At 50.7% G+C, this 20,719-nt stretch overlaps 1 protein-coding gene across 2 annotated transcripts; it reads left to right on the top strand.

Moving 5' to 3' along the window:
* On the top strand, positions 1–15,169 carry DHRS7C (dehydrogenase/reductase 7C). Of its 2 annotated transcripts, none has more exons than XM_072821141.1 (7): positions 1–186; positions 396–555; positions 8,953–9,065; positions 10,787–10,997; positions 12,652–12,744; positions 13,850–14,005; positions 14,907–15,169. In XM_072821141.1, the coding sequence occupies exons 2-7, from the start codon at positions 402–404 to the stop codon at positions 15,113–15,115; spliced, it is 936 nt and encodes a 311-aa protein (XP_072677242.1). In that variant the 5' UTR covers positions 1–186; positions 396–401; the 3' UTR covers positions 15,116–15,169. The 2 variants fall into 2 exon arrangements, with proteins under 2 accessions (XP_072677242.1, XP_072677241.1); XM_072821140.1 differs by having other exon boundaries at positions 41–186; positions 10,784–10,997.
* Positions 15,170–20,719: the final 5,550 nt, after the last annotated feature.

The following is a 20,719-nucleotide window of genomic DNA, read 5'->3' on the forward strand; positions in this document are numbered from 1 at the left end:
AGAATAGACACTATATTTACCCTGAAAAGCCCTTCAGTGCACTGACAGCTATAAATAGTCATTAGGGCCCAAGCAAGTGGCCTTAACACATGGATTTCCTTCCAAAAATGCAGACCCATTTTAATTAAATTTGTAATTAACCTCTGGGAGGGCAGGCCCCGGATTCCATTTGCTTTTGGACACACCGTGAGTAATTTCCTATTCATTGAACGTTTGGGGATTAGCATGCTCGCTGGGTGCTTAGCTCAGAAGCAGCCCTCTGGGAGCTTGCACAGGACCTGGCTCCCTGGAGAAGACACATGGGCTCATGGTGAACGCACCCTGTAGCCTGGGACCAGGTGTCCCCGTCAGAGTCTCTTTGCAAAGCCAGAGAATTTTCCCTCTGTTTCCCCCAGAACAAGATGGGAGTCACAGCCGTGCTCATGCTGCCTCTGCTGCTCCTGGGAATCAGCGGTCTCCTCTTCATCTACCAAGAGGTGTCCCGGCTGTGGTCCAAGTCAGCCGTGCAGAACAAAGTGGTGGTGATCACCGATGCCATCTCAGGACTGGGCAAGGGTAAGCCGGCTTCTCGACCTGAAGGACGAGAGGTGGCCGGATGGCCACCTGGCCAACCTGCCAGCGGGAGGGGGAATCAACGCTGTGTCCTCTCCGAGGGTCTGTCATTAACCAGCAAGTGTCTTGTCTTTGGGGGCTGTAGCTCCCACGCCTGAGACATGAGGGGATTGGCATAGCCGGGCTTGCAAACTCACAGGCTTGGAGCCAAAAGGGGTCTGCAGATGTGATTTGCTTCACCTTCATCGGGTTCTGGAAATGTTGAAATGCAAAGTCCTTCACTGGGGCGGCATACCAACTATGAGCCCAGACTTGGGCACTGGATTGAGTTCCGGGCTCCATCACTTACTGACTGGTGACTGTACTTGTCTGCTTTGGATTTCCCATCTAGGAAAGTGAGGATAATTACTAGTAGTCTTTACCTCACGGTGTTGTTGTGGAAGGAAGGAAGGAAGGAAGGAAGGAAGGAAGGAAGGAAGGAAGGGAGGAAGGAAGAAGGAAGGAATCGATGGAAAGCATGTAGAAGCACTCAAGTGTGCATAGTGGTGATAATGATGCTGAACACATTTAGGCAAAACAAGTGCACTCTGGTGCACCACACACCCCACTCATCCCTAGTGTATTGCACTCAGGCTAATTAGTTCAACCACTTACCTCCTGGCCTTGAAGGTACATATGTTTGTGGCCTTTGAATTAGATGGTCTTAGGGGGCTTTTCTCCTGGAGACATGAGGGCAGGCAGTGTCCTTAGGTTTGTTAAGATTCTAATTCTATCTCTCCTAACGATGGTTGTGCAGCCACCTACAGGATAATTTGGGGGCACCTTTTGTGGTGGTTTGTGTTATTTTTAATTGAATGTAGAACCCACATGGCCAAACATTCAACAAGTGTCCGGTGGGTCCATTATGTGCTGTGTATTGAGGTGAGCATGGTGCCTTCAGGGAAGGGCTGGCACCCATTCCCGTGGTGCTGCCATCATGAGAACATTTGTAACCTCCTGTTCGGGATTCTCTAAGAACTTCATTCCTTGGGTCTCCCAAAGGGAGCCAATCCACATGCTTCGGAAGACAGGATCAATGTCAATGGGTGGTTAACTCAAGCTCACCGTGTGACATAAAAAAACAAAGCAGAACAGTTGAACTGGGTTCTCTGTGTGTCCCTCCATGTGTCCCAGGAGCAATTCCCAAGGAGGACATCCTGCATCATTAGATTCAGGGCTCTAAAGGGAGGAGAGATACAGACCTCAACTTCTACAAGGACGAGCTAGGGCACACACTTCTGTCAACCAGACCAGACACGAGACAAGAGGGACAAGTGGTTGCCCTGAGCCAACAGAACAGAGACACTCACCTACAGACACTCAGAGGCCGTCCTTGGGGGAAACCTGTTCTTCCAACAGAACCTGTCCCTGTTGCATCAGGCCAGCTGCCAACATGAGACCCCCTTCCTCGTGGAGCCTTCTCTGCCACAGACAGGGCAGGGTCTTTCTTCTTCTCGGAGGGTCTCCAGAAAACTGGCCTCTGGGGTTCCACGGTTCCTCCTATAAACACTCCGCTGTTATCACACTCCTTGCGCCGGGGGGTACGCGTGTGTTTCTCAGTTGGTCCGCTAGATGAGCTCCCTCCAGGTACAGCCTGTGTTTTATTCACCCTGGTGTCCCATCACCTAGCTCCAAGCTTGGCATAGACTATGTACTCCCCCCCCCAAAAAAAAGTGTATTTAATAAGTGCCTTTAAAAGCAACCATCTTATGAAGCAAGGCACTCCTTTGGCCATGTATGTGGTCATCTCTTTGCCTCATTGGTTTCTGACCAGATTCCAATATGATCAGAGAACATATTCTCTACAATTTCAATTCTTTTTCTTTTTAAGATTTTATTTATTTATTGAAGAGAGAGAGCGAGAGAGCATGAGCATGAGAAAGAGAGCACAAGCAAGGGGAAGGGCAGAGGGAGATGGAGAGGCAGGCTCCCTGAGGAGCAGGGACCCCAACATGGGGCTCGATCCTGACCCCGGGATCATGACCTGAGCTGGAGGTAGATGCTTAACCCACTGAGCCACTCAGGTGCCCCCGTACAATTTCAATTCTTTTTAAATTTGCTGAGGTGTGTTTTATGGCCCAGGATATGGCCCATCTCAGTGCACGATCCACAGGTGCCTGGAAAGGGTGACCTCCTGCTGTGGTTGTGCGGAATGTCCCACAAAACCTCGATCAGATCCCGCCTGTCCGGAAAGCTGTCCAGTCCTGCATCCTTCCTCCCTGTCGCTGGGAGATGTATATTTGTTTCAGGAGCTCTTTAAATTTATTTTTAAAGTCTCATTCGGTCATAGTGATACACTGCACCAATCGGGTACCTGAGAAATACAACCCAGGGGCAACGTGGTATCTTCAGGGGATTGAGGCCTGGTATCGGTCACGACTCCCGTCACCGTTCTGTTGTGCTGGGTCTTCTGGACCCACTCTGGGAAAACAATGCAAAGCAGAAAGAAAAAAGTAAATCCAAACATTCAGAAGTAACCTGAGAAGGGGGGCCTGGGGGGCCTTAAATAAACGCCTCGCTGGAACGCGCCGCTGAGCGCAGGGATCGCAGGACCACACGGCTCCATTCCTCAGGTCTGGGGCAGGATAAAGTGAGGGGCACGGCGCCGATGACACGGGCCACACACGGTCCCCAGCGCATCCCACACCCGTCCCCTGGGACCTGAGTGAACCCAGCCGGGAGCGCGGGTTTCCGGAGCAATCAGACAGGGATCAGGACCCCGGACCCTTGCCCGGAGCCCACGCAGCTCGGCCCCATCAGGAATCAGGTCACTTTGTACCTTGTCGGCAGCGAGAGTGACTCTCAAAATACTTCACCACTGTGCTTGAACTTGAAGTGTTTCTCAAATTGGGCTGCTTGCTTCTCAATCATCGGCCTCTTAACAGGGGCCCCAGGTCATCCTTTCGCCCGAAGTCAGGCGGTGGCAAGTGCGGGGCAAGGAACCGTGGAAGGCGGCCTCAACTTATGTGTGCTGCGTGGAAGAGAAAAAGCTTGGTGCCAAGCTGCCCGACGCGAGGTACACGGAGCCCGGCTCCTGAGCCGACCTGATCAAGAATCAGACCAAGAACGTCTGAATATGCTAGAAGGACTTATTTGGGAGGGGGACTTTAGGCTGGCTGTCTCGAAGCAGGGGTAGCACCATCCACTGGGCTCCTGCCTTCCGGGCCCACCTGGGAGAGGCAAGGTGTTCGCAGAGAAGAGGGGGTGGGTGATGGTCAAGAGCACTCCTGGCTGCCTCTGCAAGGAGGCCAAGGCCACAGGCCCCTCCCCAGCCCCCGCGCCCAGCGTGTAGATGTAGAGGATGAGTGGGTGATGAGACACCCCCGCATGCTCCTTTCTGGGGGTCGGGGCATGGACCAAGGGGCAGACCCAAGCCGAGAACCCAGTACCTCCATGAGAATGTCACTGCTTGGGGTCACTGCCTGGCCTTCTACCTCCAGGTGAAGTCTCTTTTGGTGAATTCCATTATAAACTCTAATATATTAAAAAGGATTTTCAGGGCAGCCCGGGTGGCTCAGTGGTTTAGCATCTGCCTTCGACTCAGGATGTGATCCTCGAGTCCCAGGATCGAGTCCCGCATCGGGCTCCCTGCATGGAGCCTGCTTCTCCCTCTGCCTGTGTCTCTGCCTCTCCCTCTCTGTGTCTCTCATGAATAAATAAATAAAATCTTAAAAAAGAAAAAAAAAAAGGATTTTCAGTTAGGGGTGCCTGGGTGGCTCAGTCGGTTAGGCGTCTGCCTTTGGCTCAGGTCCTGATCCCCAGGGTCCTGGGATTGAGACCCGCATTGGGCTCTCTGTGCTGTCTTTCTCTGTCAAATAAATAAATGAATCTTTTTTTTTTAAGCATTTTTCAGGTAAAAAGAACAGAAAACACACCTAGAACTCTGCCCACTTGGAAACACGTCTTTCTGTTTCCTTTACAATGCTCATACATGTAGTCAGCAGTGACCATCTGATGGGCGCCGTGTTCTGGGCCAGCAAGAGTCAGGGCGGCAGCAGGACAGCCCACCCCACTCTCAAATTCATGCAGCAGAGAAAACCCTTCCTCTGTGTCCCGATTTTTTAAAAACAATCTAATAGTCTCATGACTTTTCTGATCACTATTAGATTATATAAGACCCTTTGGGCATGATAGGTGCCCTGACACACCATCAATCCTTCGTTTTAGAAATTGGGACGCCCAGTCCGAAGCGTTAGAAAACGTGTGGATTTTCATTGAGGTTAATGCCCTCTTCCATCTATTCACCCAGATCCAGGGGCCAGAAAGTTTGCTCCTCTTTCGAACTCTTCTGGGGCTGGAGCAGGGGGCCAGAAGGGAAGCAGGAGGGAGCCTCATCTGGCTGACACTGTCATGGGGCTTCAAGCTCGTGGCCTGGCATCTGTTTAAAACCAAGTCTGGCTCTTTCTCTGCGGCCACTTCTGCGGGTCCTTCAGAGCCCCTCCCTGGGAACATCCGGCCCCCATTTCCACGAGGCCTGCACACTCCACTTGCTCAAGTCTCTCTCGGCCCTGGGGTTTAAGGGCAGACACTTCTCCTGGGCCCTCTGTTTTAATAAGATCCAATCAAGGTTGACGGCAAAAAAAGGGCTTTATTATCTGCCACAAGCAAGGTTACCGGGGGCTGGCTCTCAAAGCAGCACCTCCCAGAGTAAAAAGCAGTGTGTTTTCATTGATCGGCCCCACGAATGCATCAGCTGGGTAGCTGCCCTTGAAATCCAGACTCTTCTGGCTTTAGCCAGCCCCGTGGTCCCTTCTGCCCCTTGCTGGGATCTTGAGTCCCCTCTGGTTGGACACTGCAACAACAGCTAAGCCTTTGCGGTTGGTTCTAATTAGCTAACACCACTGCCCTGTTGACAGAACCTCAGCAGAATTCAAAACAGCTCCCATGCAACCCACAGCTTATGTCTCCTCCATCGAGCTTGTGAGGCTGGGTCTTTGGAGTGCAAATGCCCTGGGACAGCCAGGTCCTCCTCTGCTCTGCTCTGTGCAAACCTGTGGCACCCCTCCTCATGTTGGATTTTGCAGGTGGGACTCAGACCCCGTCCCCCGGCTCCACGGCCACAGGGAACCCAACAGCAGGCTGTTCAAATGGTCCCAGTGGAGACAAAGGGCAAAAATCCACATCTCAATTCTCTCCCCAAATCCTCCTTCAAAGGCCACTCTCTCTCCTCTTCTTTGTCCAATTTGTGTCCTATTTGGAGGATAAGGCAATATTGAACTCCATAAAACAGGGTTTTAGTGATTTCCTTTGAAAATACGCATCTGGGTTGGCAGCGCACTTCAGAATTTTACATCTGTTTGATCTCGGTGCGCTGGTCAAATTTTCCATTTAAAACCCTGTTACACGTGCGTCTGTGCAATTTAACATCTCATTACACACAGAGTCAGCGCATGGCACGGAAACACCAGTTTCTGCAACATCAGTTTTAAAGGCTTCGAAATATTCAATAAATACCATCATTGATTGACCAGCCTCCCATATATCGGACATTTATAACCATCTCCACCTCTTTACTGTTATAATAGCACCGAGATAGACAACATGATAACTGTGTCCACTCAGACATTCTTAATTATCTCCTTAGAATAAATGCCTCGTAAATGAAATAACCCGGTCAAAGTCTATATTTGGCTTTAAGGATTCTATCCAATTTTTCTTCCAAAAGATTGTGGCAATTTACACTGCCACCAGCAGGGAATGTGTGACTCTCCCTGAATTTCATTTTCAATTATCTGATGGATGAGAATGAACGTTCTGTTTTAAACTGCATGTCTTTGTTCTTGGCACCAAACTGTCACCTTCTATATATTAATCAGCTCTTTGTGATTCTCTTATGAATTGCTTACTCATCTCCCTAGCCAACTTCTTCACTGGGGTCTTCGTTTGGCTTTCTTATTGATTTATAACAGGTCTTTGTAGATCAAGTAAATTAGCCCTTTTCTGACATATGTATTTTATTTTATTTTTTAAAAAGATTTTATTCATTTATTCATGAGAGACACACAGAGAGAGGCAGAGACACAGGCAGAAGGAGAAGCAGGCTCCCTACGGGGAGCCCCATGTGGGACTCGATCCCAGGATCCTGGGACCACAACCTAAGCAGAAGGCAGACACTCAACCACTGAGCCACCCAGGTGCCCCCTGACATATATATTTTAAATAGATTTCCTCAGGGCGCCTGGGTGGCTCACTTGGTTAGATGTCTGACTCTTGATTTCAGCTCAGGTCATGATCTCAGGGTCCTGGGATTGAGCCCTGCAACAGGCTCTGTGCTTAGCACGGAGTCTGCTTTACATTCTCTCTCTCTCTCTCTCTGTCTCCCTCTCTCTCCCTCTGCCCCACCCCTACTTGCACTCGTGCTCTCTCTCTCTCTAAAGTAAATAAAAATCTTTAAAAATAATAAAAATAAATACACTTCCTCAAGTCTTGGTTTTATTTTTCATTCCTGTTTTCTGCTGTAAGGAAAGGATTTTTTTAAGGATAAGAAAATCTATAGATCTTTTCTGTTACGACTTTTTTCCTTTGAGGTCAGGCTTCTAAGATCTTTCTCTAAAGCAAGTTTCTCCTTTCTTCTAGTTCTTTTATGGCTCTGTTTTGACATTTAACTGTTTAATATATTTTAGTGTATCACATTCTCCCCAATAGTTAGTTAGGAGTTCAAATACCACATTTTATTTCATTATTTTTAAAATTCCACTTTTTCAGTAGTATGTTCTTTACCCATTGATTCATCCTGCTAACTTTAAAATACACCAAACTCTTATGAATTCTTGGCTCTATTTTAAATCAGTATTTCTATCCATACTTGAGCCACAAACAGGCTGCTTTAATTTCTGTAGCTTTATCATGTATTTTAATAACTGATGGTTGGTCTATTCCTATTTTTGTTCACCAAACTGTTCATTGCTTTTCTTATGCATTTATTCTTCCAAATAAGGTTTGTAAACTATTCCAAGTAAAGTTTAGGATCTTTCCATCCCTTTCCAAGACATGTTGGGATCTTGATTTACTGCATCAAATTCACTTGGAGATGGATTAACATCTTCATTGAGTTCCACCATCCAGAATGGTCATGGACACCCTCTTTCTCAACAAAGCATCTATATTTAGAGAAATCGTCCCTGCCCTGTGGTCCCAACAACTCAAGGTGACATTTTTAACACCTTTATTTCTTGGTTTTGGTTTCCCTTGGTCAGCAGAACTGTCCACATCCTCCCTCCTCCCTGCTCTCATCACACACATTACATCTGCTTCTAGACCTCACTGGGACCTCCCATCTGTCCCCCACCCCTGCTCCTATCTGAGACCGCAGGGTCCAGCATCTCAACTGCTCTCCCCTCATATTACAACCCCCTGCCCACAATGCCTGCTGATCACGTCCCATTTGGCTCCCTACCAGTGGACATTGCCTCCTCAGGAGTCACACACCTGTTGTACCCACAGTCAGTAGACATAAGTGAATAAAAGGCTGGTCCTCTTACCTCCAGGTGGGACACCTCTGCATTTGCGTTTATACTCCAGAACCTTCCTTGGATCCACCCACACCTAGATTTTCCCTGAGACCTTACTCCCGGATGGATTTTCTCTAAAGAGCATTCCCTCAATAAAACCTGGCTGCCTGAGTCCCTGCCTCTAATTCTGCTTCTGGGAAACCCACCCGAGACACAGCCTCATGTGGTCACCATAGGAATTAAATGATCTAATATATGCAAATCTCTTTCAACAGTCCCTAGAACAAGTAAACACTCAAAATATATTAGCTTTTATTGTTCTTAAATATCAGTATTATTGCTACACGAGACTACCGGGTGTCTACCAACCTTTGCCCCGTTGAGAAAGCCCTATGTTGGGTGAGTCAGGAATTTGGTTCAGAATAAAATTAACTAGACACAAAGCAGGATTATTGTTTTTTCTTTTTTAAATAAAAATAACCCTGGATGGAGTATCTACCCACAGAGAAAATGTGCAGGAAACGGGTGACATTAGGAAAAAACCCACGACGGCTGATTCCTATATCTTTAGATTAAGATATATCAAGGGCTTTGATCCTGGAGGGCTAGGTGGTCAGGATCATCCCTCTGTCCAGCTTAAGGAAGAATATCCTAATAATCAGAACCATCCCAGGAAGGAAGGGCCATGTCTCTCCACCCTGATCCCCTTCACGGGAGGTAACCACGCAGAGGCTGGAAATGACAAAAATAAAAGTTCAAGCCCCGGGAGGAGGTTGAATGAAATGACCTCGGGACCCTGTGGCCCTAGGACTTTTGAGTTCTTTGAAATCTTGAATTCGTATGATGGAGGCTCATCATCTGGGGCTCCATCCCCACGGTGCACCCCGCCCTCTCTCCTTCTCCTCCACAGAGTGCGCTCGGGTGTTCCATACTGGTGGGGCAAGGCTGGTGCTGTGTGGGAAGAACTGGGAGAGGCTACAGATCCTGTATGACGCCCTCATCAGTGTGGCTGACCCCAGCAAGGTAAGACCTCCTGGCAGGTGGCTGGGGGAGCTCCTGGGCACCCTTAGCAGTGCTTGGGCTACGTGGGTGAGATTTGGTGCTTGCTTTGGGGGAATGGGAGGCAGGGCTCTCACTCATCTTGACACAGGCAAGGGCTGGCTCATCTTGACCATTCCAGGAACTTGCTCCCTGGCAACTCACCCTCCCCACCCCCTATCGTATTTAAGTCAGAGCCAAAGCAGATCCAGACACTAGCACATGGCACAGGTACGGGCATGATTATAAGCCCTTATGGCTGACTTTTAAAAAGTAATATATCAGGGGCGCCTGGCTGGCTCAGTTGGTGGAGCGTGCGACTCCTGATCTTGGGGTTGTGAGTTTGAGCCCCACGTTGGGTGGAGAGATTACTTAAAAATAAAATATTTAAAATAAAACCATCCCTCAAATGATATTCCCTTCAAACAAGTCAGGGAAGTGAAGTCACTTTCGATGAAGTCACTGGGAGGTGAACGTTTTCCTGGAGGTGGCAGGTTTCAAAGCGTTTCTGGAGCCTTGTTTAGAGAATTGCCTTTGGAGCTCTCTTGACATTTTGGTTTTGTTGTGTTTAATTCTCCCTTGATGTTGTTGAATTAGTTTTTGGAAACAGCCCAAAATAATTCACATTTGAGAAGATGGAACAGATGGGACAACTCAGCATTCAGGTTATGTTTTAGGGGGATGTTATCAGGTAATCATTTAAAACGAGGTTCTGAGGTCAATTGTGTGGGAAATACTGAGGATAGCCAAGCTTGTCTGGTGGGTTCCTTTACTGCAGGACTTCTCAGAGCCTTTGATATACTCATGTGCATTGTGTATCCCCAAGAAGGATGTGTAAGAGTCTGTGTTTCCTAAACACTTTGACCAGGGAACCCTCTTATCAGGACTAATGTTTGTCAAACACTGGAATTGCATTTATCACATGGTATCATGACTTTTCCAACCTGTTCCCTGCTCTAGACCGTGAGAGTCTCAATGGCAATTGAATATTTCGGACTGAACACAATGCCTGGCACCTAGTGGTGCTCCAAAAATATTGTGTGGAGGGTACGATTTTTTTTAATAATAAATTTATTTTTTATTGGTGTTCAATTTGCCAACATACGGAATAACACCCAGTGCTCATCCCGTCAAGTGCCCCCCTCAGTGCCCGTCACCCATTCACCCCCACCCCCCGCCCTCCTCCCCTTCCACCACCCTAGTTCGTTTCCCAGAGTTAGGAGTCTTTATGTTCTGTCTCCCTTTCTGATATTTTGGAGGGTACGATTTTGGTCAAAAAACAAAATGTGGCTACAGAGCATAGTGAAGGATTCCCCTGGGACTCCTAGGCCTGTTTGGAATGCCATTTACAAAAAGGAGCTCATAAATACTTCATAACATCACCATTGGAATCCATGCTCGGCCTCCCCTGTTAAGGGTGATTTTCATCTGGATTGATCAGTTCTGGCCCCTTTGGCCGACAGTTCAGTCTTATTACTGCATTTTTGCATGTTTGGATTCCTGGGGTAGCTGTGGTACCACGAATGGACTCCCCATCTGCTTCCTTCCTCCCAGAACCATTTCCACTTTTCCCTCTTCATCTCTATCTTGAAGTCGTTCCATGAATTCTGAATTCCAAAAAGGGGTGGCTCTCATTGAGGGCCCCCAGGATCTGTGACAGAGAGGTCTTCCCACACACAACCTTGACTCTCTCATTGGTTCAGCAGACATTTACCCCAAAGCTGGTCCTCTTGGACCTCTCGGACATCAGCTGTGTCCAGGACGTGGCCAAAGAGGTCCTGGACTGTTACGGCTGTGTGGACATCCTCATCAACAACGCCAGCATGAAGGTCAAGGGGCCTGCCCATAAGATTTCTCTAGAGCTCGACAAGAAGATCATGGATGCCAATTACTTTGGGCCTATCACGCTGACCAAAGGTCTCGTGAGTTTGACCTTCCTGCAGATTTCTGGGCCACGGGCTGCTAGAGAGGGCTCTGTTACATTATCAGACAGTCACCCAATTCTGGATGCGGTCTCCAGCCCCCCTCGGGAATATTCCTATTTATTTGGTGAAAGCTTTCAACATTCCGGTTATAAATGTTAATAAGAAAAAAGGGATTTTGAAAGTATCTTGCTAGTATATTCCAGCCTCCCTCTTTGGATGCCTTCCTTCCCACCCAAGCCCTGCCCTTTATCCCCAATTCCTACTCATTTCCATGGCTCCCGCCTCCAATCCCATTCCACATCTCTGGACCATTGTCTTCATGCTTCACATACATTTTGATATATCGACATGGCCTTTGATCTGTTCCCACCCATGTCAGTTGGTCAAGGATAGAGATTCTGTCCTCAGAAATAAAGAAGAAAAAGATTTATCCCCAAACTACAAGAGGCCCAGTGTAGTGTCCTTCCCTTTGCAGGACCAGGGAGAGCAGAATGGGTAAAAAAGGGTAAAATGGCAGCTCTTATTTAGAAAGACCCCACCGCCAAGTTCAAATGCAGGTCTAGAACCTGGGAGGTGGGGCTGGAGATGACAGGGAATGGAATTGAGAGTTGAAGCTACCCCCTCCCCCCCGTGAAAGTTTGTCAAAGCAGAACCCCAAAAGGGAGTAGATATATATACCTGGAGAACTTCTGAGCTTCAAATGTGAGGAACCCTGGAAGCATGGTCTTAGAGCTGCCTTGTAAACAGCCACAATCTCCAGGATAGTGAGGTTTGGGGCAGCAGGACAGAGGAAGGGATAGGTATCTGAAGCAGAAAGATGACTTTCCAGAGCTTCTGAAACGATGCCCCAGAGATAATGGTTTCCTCTAACGCACATCAGGCAGCCTTCAGGGTTCATCAGCATCAAATGAGGGATGCAGGGGATAGCAGGGGGAAAGCCAGAGCTGGTTCACCTTCCTGGTTGGGACCTCCAACTTGCTAAGAGACTCTTGCTAGAGTCACTAGCTCTGGGCCTTGGTTTGCCCATCTGTAACAGGCAGGGGCTCAATGTCAAAGTCATTGATTTTTTTTGCCATATCTCCATTCCACCTGCATGTACTGTGATTTATTTCATTCTCTAAATTTCTGTATTTCCAAAGTCATTCATTTTTAGGGGAAATCTTTATCACATTGCCATAAATTAAAACCCCCCTCCCTCTCAATAAATAGAAGGTCCTTGACAATAGAACGAAGTAGCAGTTTCTCCCAAGATGCAGGGCTGGGGCCTTTCCTCTCTTGGTTAAAAGATCCACGCCTTCAAGAGAGGTGTTAAAGACACATAAGGACCCAGAGAGGGGAATCGGAATGGGATGATCTAGGACCTATCTCACCACTGAGATCCCTGTCACTTCTGTACATGGGGAGGGGGGGGGGGATGGGGGGGTAGGGTGTCGCTGAAAACCACCCCGAAATCCCCAGGAATGGGGTCCAGCCTGCTCTTAGGAAACACGGGAGTAGGGGTGTCCCTGTTCCTGTCCACTTGTCCTGCTGTAATCAGATTTCCAGGGAGGTAGAGGGGTCCTGCATGATGACGGGGGTCTGCAGCAGGCTGTCTGCCTGCTCGGTCTGCAACGTGTAACCATGACCCACTGTCCTGTGCTTTCCAGCCTTGCTTCCCGACATGATCTCCCGGAGGACAGGCCAGATTGTGTTAGTGAATAACATCCAAGGGAAGCTTGGAATCCCATTCCGGACAGCTTGTAAGTTGTTATGACAGAAACATTATGTCTATGTCTTATAAGACAGGGGAGGCCGTGTCTAGCACTAGGCATGCGGTTATGGGGTGGGGGTGGCGTCCACAGGTGAGCTGGTCTATTGGTTTTTATTTCATCCCTTCAGTTCCTACTTCTGAGCACCCATGGGACTCTGTGTTCCTCAGCCCCAGAGGCTCACGTCCCCACAGGCGGTCAGGGCCTGCCCTGGCTGAACACCATCAATCCCTCCCAGATGGACACCCCTGAAATGGGAAGGAAGTTAGGGTTCATCATACCCCAATGGTGGCTCTAACTCCCCCACCCACCCACAAGCTCTAAGGAATGTCCACTCTACTCTTTCTGAAATCCCTGAAAAGGTTCTTGTTTTCCCAACCGATGACCTCATCCATTTGCAGTGAATTTGGTGAGCAGCTCAGATGGACAGGACCCCCCCAGAGCAAAAAAGGCCAGGAGGTGGGAAAGGAGACCTGCTCGGGGCTCACTGGGGTATCGAGCTGGCCCTGGGACCCTGGAGAAATCACTTGGTACCAGCTCTACTGGGAAGGAATGGGAACTCATGCCTGGGCCGGGCATCTTCTATCCATCTTTACCACCACCTGCCAAGGGGGGTATTATCCCCATTTTATATATAAGAAAACTGAGCCTCGGGGCACCTGTGTGGCTCAGTGGTTGAGCATCTGCCTTCGGCTCAGGGTATGACCCCAGGGTCCTGGGATAGAGTCCCACATTGGGCTCCCCGCAGGGAGCCTGCTTCCCCTCTGCCTGTGTCTCTACCTCTGTGTGTGTCTCTCTCATGAATAAAATCTTAAAAAAAGAAAGAAAGAAAACTGAGCCTCAGACAGATAAAGCAATTTGCCCAAGGCCCGCAGTGGACAGGTGGGTGGCTGAGCCGAAGCAGACCCCAGCTGTGCCTCGATCCACCACTACCCCAGAGCTCCGTGTCCTCCTCTGCGGAGCGGGGGCAAGGCTGGGCGACATGAGAGTCCTCTTCCAGCTGAGCTGGTGGGAGCGTGTGCGCAGGCCTCTGTGGCAGTGCTCCTGCCGGGGTGCAGGGCCGGGCCCCCCACCGACCCCCAGCTGTCTCCTCCAGACGCTGCCTCCAAGCACGCCGCACTGGGCTTCTTCGACTGCCTCCGAGCCGAGGTAGAGGAATACGACGTGGTTGTCAGCACCGTGAGCCCCACTTTCATCCGGTCGTACCACGTTGATCCGGGCCAAGGAAACTGGGAGGCCTCCATCTGGAAATGTGAGCTTTCCCAGGGAGGCTGGAGGTGCAGGTCCCGGGAAGGGGGCAGCCTGGGGGCCACTTCCTGAAGCCCGAGACTGGGGGTGGCCGCCCACCTGGCCAACAGCAGGGAGGGGCCCCCCAAACTGCAGTCCCGAGGCACCGGGGGAGCGGGGAATCCTAACCCGCATCCAGCAGACCAAGGCCCGGCTGGGCTCCGTCACTCACAGGCTCTGTGACCTTGGCCGCGTCACTGGGTCTCAGTTTCCCGAGAGGAACAGCCAGATCTGATCTTCCAGAACTTCCTACCCCTGCCCCCCACTTTTCCCTGGGAGGCAGCACCAAGTAGATGCTGAGAGTCTGGCACCGGCTTCCCTATACTTGAAGCCGGCCTCGGTTGGATGCTCAGTGTTCCAACACAGGCAATTCGTTGTGAGCTCTGTGCCTCAGTTTCTCTTTAGGCAGTGAGGAATGACTATAGTGCCTGCCTTGCCAGGCACACAGCAAGCGCTCTATAGATGCACCGGATTATTACTGCTGTTCCAGAAGGCTCTGAACAGGGAGCTGCTGCACCCTGCTCGAGGCCCTGTCTACACCAGGGAGGTGAGATGGATCAAGATGTGGGCAGGAGGTTGCAGCTTCACGACAGCTGTAAACATAGCTCCTTAATTCATCTGACACCTTCTGGCTTGAGCTCTTTCTCCTGCTTACAACAGCTCACAACCCACCCCCACCCCGAAATTAATAGGGCAGGAAACTATGTCCACTTCACGGATGAAGAAACTGAGTCACGGGGGGTGGTGAAGAGTGTCCCCCGGGTTCTCAAGGTCCCTGGAAGCCCATGACTCCAGACCAGGCTCCCCCTTCCCAGTCTTAGGGCACCCAGAGGCTATAACCCCCGCCCCTCCTGGGGGCTTTTTAGTCTTTTTCAGGAAGCTGACCTACGGGGTGCACCCTGTGGACGTGGCCGAGGAGGTGATGCGCACCGTGAGACGGAAGAAGCAGGAGGTCTTCATGGCCAACCCCATCCCCAAAGCCGCCGTGTACATCCGTACCTTCTTCCCAGAGTTCTTTTTCGCCGTGGTGGCCTGTGGCGTGAAGGAGAAACTCAATGTCCCAGAGGAGGGCTAGGTGCTGGGGGCCACGTGGGTCAACTCGAGGGGAATAAAGGCTTTCTGGCAAGGTGCAGGTCCCCTGTCCTCTAACTCTGGGGCCCAGCATAAGCCACGTCCCTGACCTACCGCTGCCTATGGGAGATGCCCCAACACCAGCCCGGTCTCTGCAAGGGCCCTGGGTGCCTCCCACTGGACATTCCCAGGACACGCATCCAGAAGCTTCTTGACTCTGTAGGGTGACACAGAGCAGAAGAAAAACAGGTACCATAATGGGTCCAACCCCGCATAGACACACACACTTGTCCGACCCCGCATAGACCCCGCACACACTTGTATGCACACATGCACATGTACACACGTGCATACACATGCACGCACACAGGCATGCACACACACGCATGCGCTCACATGCATGCACACTTACACACACACACACATGCATACACGCACTTTAGCCATCAGCCCGCTCAGAAACTTAGAAAAAAAACCACCTCCACTTTATACCACACTCACACCACACTGGGGTCAGCCCCCAGCAACAGGAGCAGGACTTGGCAACCCGCTTGGGCAGCCCTGCCAAACAGAACTCTCTGTGACAGTGCAAATGTTCTAGAACCTGCATTGTCCACGAGGGCAGCTGCTAGCCACAGGTGCCTGTTGACCCCTAGAAATGTGGCCTGCGCGCCAGAGAGACTGGATTCTGAATTATATCTCGTTCGAGCCACTGTGAATTTTAAACAGCCTCACGTGGCTAGCGGCCCCCGGGTCAGCAGCACAGCGGCGCTGTGACGTTCGCTCCTGGCAGCACATTTGAACCTGCCTCTTTCCTGGAGTTAACTGGTCGGAGCAGGGCCCGGGCACAGCTGTTTTTAAAACACTTCTGAGTTGATTCTGAGGCACGCCAGGGGTATCTACCTCATTGCAGCCTTTTTGTGCATTTGCAAAGGAAAACTCATTTAAAACCGTCATTCTGTTTCTTAGCAGGCACCTCCCTAACTCATTCTTATTACACAAAACAGTTCATGATCCTTGGGATGTTGGAAAATATAGGGTACTTTTTTTTTTTGCAGTAATATTGTAACTCTTGATGCAAACTTTTCTAATATTTAGAGATGAAAGAGGGCCCAAGTGTCCCCTTACCCCAGACCCAAGCCATTTACAAAATTGATATATATACTGTACACATAAGCAGGTGGGTTTTTTTTTAAGATTTTATTTATTCATCAGAGACACAGGGAGAGAGGCAGAGACACAGGCAGAGGGAGAAGCAGGCTCCATGTAGGGATCCGGATGTGGGACTCGATCCCAGGACCCTGGGATCATGCCCTGAGCTTCATGAAGGCAGATACTCAACCCCTGAGCCCGCCAGGCACCCTGACAATTGTGTTTAAACCAGAATCTACAAAGTGAAATGCCCAGAGTCGCGTGATCACCGTGGAACCCAGCCCACCCTGTAAGGTTGATGATCAGGATGTGGTGTCAGAATTTAGGAGGGTCAGCGAAGCAGCAGGCAGGGCAGGCCGAGAGTCCGTCTTCTGTCCTTGGGGGAGATTTTGTTACTGTAGGTGGGGGAGCAGGTGCTAGAGCGGTGCTCAGGCCAGTACTAGTGGGGGCTTGCAGGTGGGGCGCGGGGGCAGGAAAATGCTTGAAAGCCGACTTGTGGTCAGAGACAGAGACAGAGATGCAGCTTCAGGACGGGAAGTGCGGGAGCCAGGGCCACAGGCAGCCAGTGCTGGGAGGCATCGGGGCTGCGCCCCCGGCCAAGCTTGGCCACCGCCCAGACCCAGGCTTCAGGTCCTGACCTGCTCCCTTCAGGACTCTGCCTCCTTTAAGTGAGTTCTATGGAGATGGCAGGTGGGGACGTGATGGACAGGGAGAGAGCATCTACACCACACAGAGCCACGAGGACTCCAAAGCGGGGGTCAGACCTCAGACCCTGGGACTCCCCCAGAGAAGCCATGTGGATTGATGAGGCAGGAAGAAGGACCTCCCGCGTGGTGGGTCTGCTCCGATGTCCCCCTGCCCACTGGTTGCCCTGCAGACGATGAGGCCAGGGCCCTGTAGGAGGACTGGCTGGGGGCACCCCAGAGGCTCTAAAGTTGAATTTCCTGTCTCTGTACTTTGGTCGCCCTCTGGCTGGACGCCCCCGATTCCCTTTCAGATGCCCCTGAGTCCACGCGGGCCCTGCTGCCCTCTGGCAATGGGGTATCTCTCCACCAGAGGGGGAACAATTGTAATAAGCGGCGGAGTGGGGCAAGTGCCGTGCGCTATGCGGAGTGGCCACCAGGTGTCACTGTGGGCCCGAGCCCATCCTCCAGGTACTGTCCGCGGAGTCCCCGCCCCGCACAGGTGTAATCCCGCAAAATCCCACGCAGTTCCCAGTCTCCAGCGAGCACACCCCCACCCCGTGACCCTGCTCGGACTTCGCGGAAGCCAGTGACCATCCCAGACCACAGAGGGACACTGCAGGGCGGGAGGCAGCCCTCAGCAATCCATGCTAGGAGAGGTGGGGGCGGCTTCCTGGGCGCCCCCCGCCCCTCCCCCGCCCCCAGCCAGTGTCGACCAAATGTTAAAAATACGGAAAAGCAGAGAAGCATAAGGAAGCAGAGAGAGGGGCGCCTGGGGGGCTCAGGGGTTGAGCATCTGCCTTGGGCTCAGGGCGTGACCCCGGGGTCCTGGGATCGAGTCCCGCATTGGGCTCCCCGTGGGGAGCCTGCTCCTCCCTCTGCCTCTTTTTCTCTGTGTCTCTCGTGAATAAATAAATAACATCTTTAAAAAAAAAAAAAAAAGTAAGCGGAGACAAAAAGCGACCACATACCCTGGGAAGCACTCGACATTTGGGCACTTCTCAGAGCACAAGAAACTTTGAGGGTGTGTCACTTAGAGCTATGGGGGCCACGCAAAATTGTGGCTGCAGGAAGACAGCACAGGAGAGACGCGTGGGAGGGGCGGGGGGCCGACAGCCTCCAGACCTGGCCCCTCTCCCTGTCCACGCTCCAGGAGGCCACCTTTGTGGACAGCAGCCCCGGCCCTGTCGTTGTGGCTACTGATGGGGCTCCACCGTGGGAGGTGAGCTGGCAGGAAGGGATGAGGCTGCCGTAGTAAGGCCCCCAGGTCCTCACACCCCCACCCAGATCACTTATGCAACCCCCACCCCCTGAGAGGGTCCCCTTGGGTTACACTCTGGAGCTGCTCCTTTTCCTGGTTCCTTGGATCTCAGGGCGTTCACGGGTCCTGGCTCATGAAGCCCTGGGTGCGTCATCATCTCTTGCTGGCCTCCCTTTACCCTGGACACCTCTCTATAACTAGTCCCTCCGTGAAACACCCCCCACCCTGCCGCTCTGTGATACCCATGTTGTAGGGAGATCTGTGGTTCCCCATAAAATACATATTGAAGCCCTAACCCAATACCCCTACCCTCCTCTCCAGTCCTAGCACCTTAGAAACGTGACCTTGCTTGAAAATAGGGTCATTGCAGATGTACCTAATTAACATGAGGTCACATTCAGGTAGGTCAGACTCCTAAATCAACATGACATTTGTCCTTATAAGACAACAGCTGGGGTGCCTGGGTGGCTCAGTGGTTGAACATCTGCCTTCGGCTCAGAGAGTGACCCCGGGGTCCTGGGATCGAGTCCTGCATCAGGCTCCCCCTAGAAAGCCTGCTTCTCCCTCTGCCTGTGTCTCTACCTCTCTCTCTGGGTCTCTTATGAATAAATAATTTTTTAAAAAAGATGAAAGCCGTGTGAAGACAGACACACAGGGAGAATGCCACATGTTGACCCAAACACAGACCAGAACGCTAGAGCTACAAGCCAAGGATCTTGCTTGCCAGCCACTGCCCAGAAGACATCTGTGAGGCCCCTGGGGAAAGTCAAGACCCAGAGGGAAAGAGGCCAATCTATCAAGGAGGCACAAGCATCCCTGGAGGTGTGCTTGCTTCCTGAGCCCAACAACTACTAGCTCTGTATGTCATCAGAGGATTCAGTAGCATCTAATCAGAGGGCCCTACTTGTTCCAAAATTGCTAGTGGGGATTTCAGACACCAAAACAAAGTCCTCCAGGGTTCAACTATGGCCTCCAGAATATTCCAGAGCAAATGTGCTCAGTGTCATCAGCAGAGAAGTTGGCTGCGAGGGGCAGGGCTGAGGATGGAGGGTCAGAAACACCAGGCCTGGAGCCCTGGAGGAGGAGCCATCAGCATGGCAGGCCGGGTCCAGGGCAGGAGGATGGACCCCAGGGCAGCCACCCAGCAGCAACCAGGCAGATATGGTCTCCTGAGCCAGGAAGAGCCCCACCAGCAGCCACTTGGCCTCCCTCACTCTTCCTGAAATCAGATGGTCTTCTCCAACTTGAGAATAATTGGCAAGCTGGTGGAGACACAAGAGCCAAAGTGAGCCACCCTGGTTGTCCTGGGCCTCTCACCCTCATTACTACTTTAATCCTTGAGAGTCCATTAATGACTTTGGGGGTTACATGTGACATAAAGTCAACTCAAACATCTACTCATCTAAGTAACTGGAAATCCTATTTCAGGCATGGCTAGATCCAGGCAACCAAATGGTGCCATGCCACCAGGATTCAGCCTTTTTGCTTGTTTCTGGGTGTGTGTGTGTGGGGGGGGGGGTTGTTTTTTGTTTTTTGTTTTGTTTTGTTTTTGTTTGTTTGTTTGTTTTTTCCATCTCTCAGAAGCATATTCCACTGGTGAGCTTCACTCTCAACAGACTCACCCCTTCATCAGGACAAGATAGACACCAACAGCTCCAGGCTCACACCCTACCTGCTTGAAACCTAAATAGAGATTACTCTTTCCCAATAGTTCAAACTAAGGTGCTGACATCCGCAGGGCCACATGACCTTACTGAAATCACCACCCGGTGTCTGATCACCCAGGCCTAGACCATGTGCCCATCCTAGGGCGGGAGAGGTGGGGTGCTTTTGGTGGACAGATTGGGGAATTCAATTCAATTCCCCATTGAAAATGAAAACATTATTACAAGACATTTTGCAAGCAACATGGTCTTTCTTTGTATAGTTGGCTCTTGAACAACACAGGGATTGGGGGCGTTGACCCCACAGACCCAAAAATCTACATATATCTCTTGACTCCACCAGACTTTTTTTTTTTTAAGATTTTATTTATTTATTCACAAGAGACCCATAGAGAGAGGCAGAGACACAGGCAGAGGGAGAAGCAGGCTCCCTGCAAGGAGCCCATATGGGACTCGATCCCAGGACCCAGGGATCACACCCTGAGCTGAAGGCAGATGCTCAACCGCTGAGCCACCCAGGTGCCCGACTCCCCCCAGACTTAACCACGAATAGCCTACTGCTGACCTGAAAGCCTCACCGATTAAGTCAATTAACACATACTTTGTACAAAATCTGTATTATACACTGTATTCTTACAATGAAGCAAGCTAGAGAGAAGAAAATAAGGATAATAATAATACTGAGATAGGCTAAGGTAATCATAAGGAAGAGGAAGTACATCTATGGGGCTACGCTGTAAAACTTTGTGCACAAGTGAGAATTCTCGCTGGGAAAGACGAGGGAAGTGACGCACACTGAGCCTTTATGGTCTACCTGCCACCTTACTAGCCGCTTTTACGCACGACCT

The sequence above is a fragment of the Canis lupus genome, chromosome 3, assembly GCF_048164855.1.
Source record: "Canis lupus baileyi chromosome 3, mCanLup2.hap1, whole genome shotgun sequence".
Lineage (NCBI taxonomy): Eukaryota > Metazoa > Chordata > Mammalia > Carnivora > Canidae > Canis > Canis lupus.

Excerpts from the sequence above, each read along its gene's own strand:
- DHRS7C (XM_072821140.1), top strand. The coding sequence starts at position 402 with ATGGGAGTCACAGCCGTGCTCATGCTGCCTCTGCTGCTCCTGGGAATC. Across the intron at positions 12,745-13,849 it reads AATCCCATTCCGGACAGCTT|ACGCTGCCTCCAAGCACGCC; the intron begins GTAAGTTGTTAT and ends TGTCTCCTCCAG. Across the intron at positions 14,006-14,906 it reads GGAGGCCTCCATCTGGAAAT|TCTTTTTCAGGAAGCTGACC; the intron begins GTGAGCTTTCCC and ends GGGGCTTTTTAG.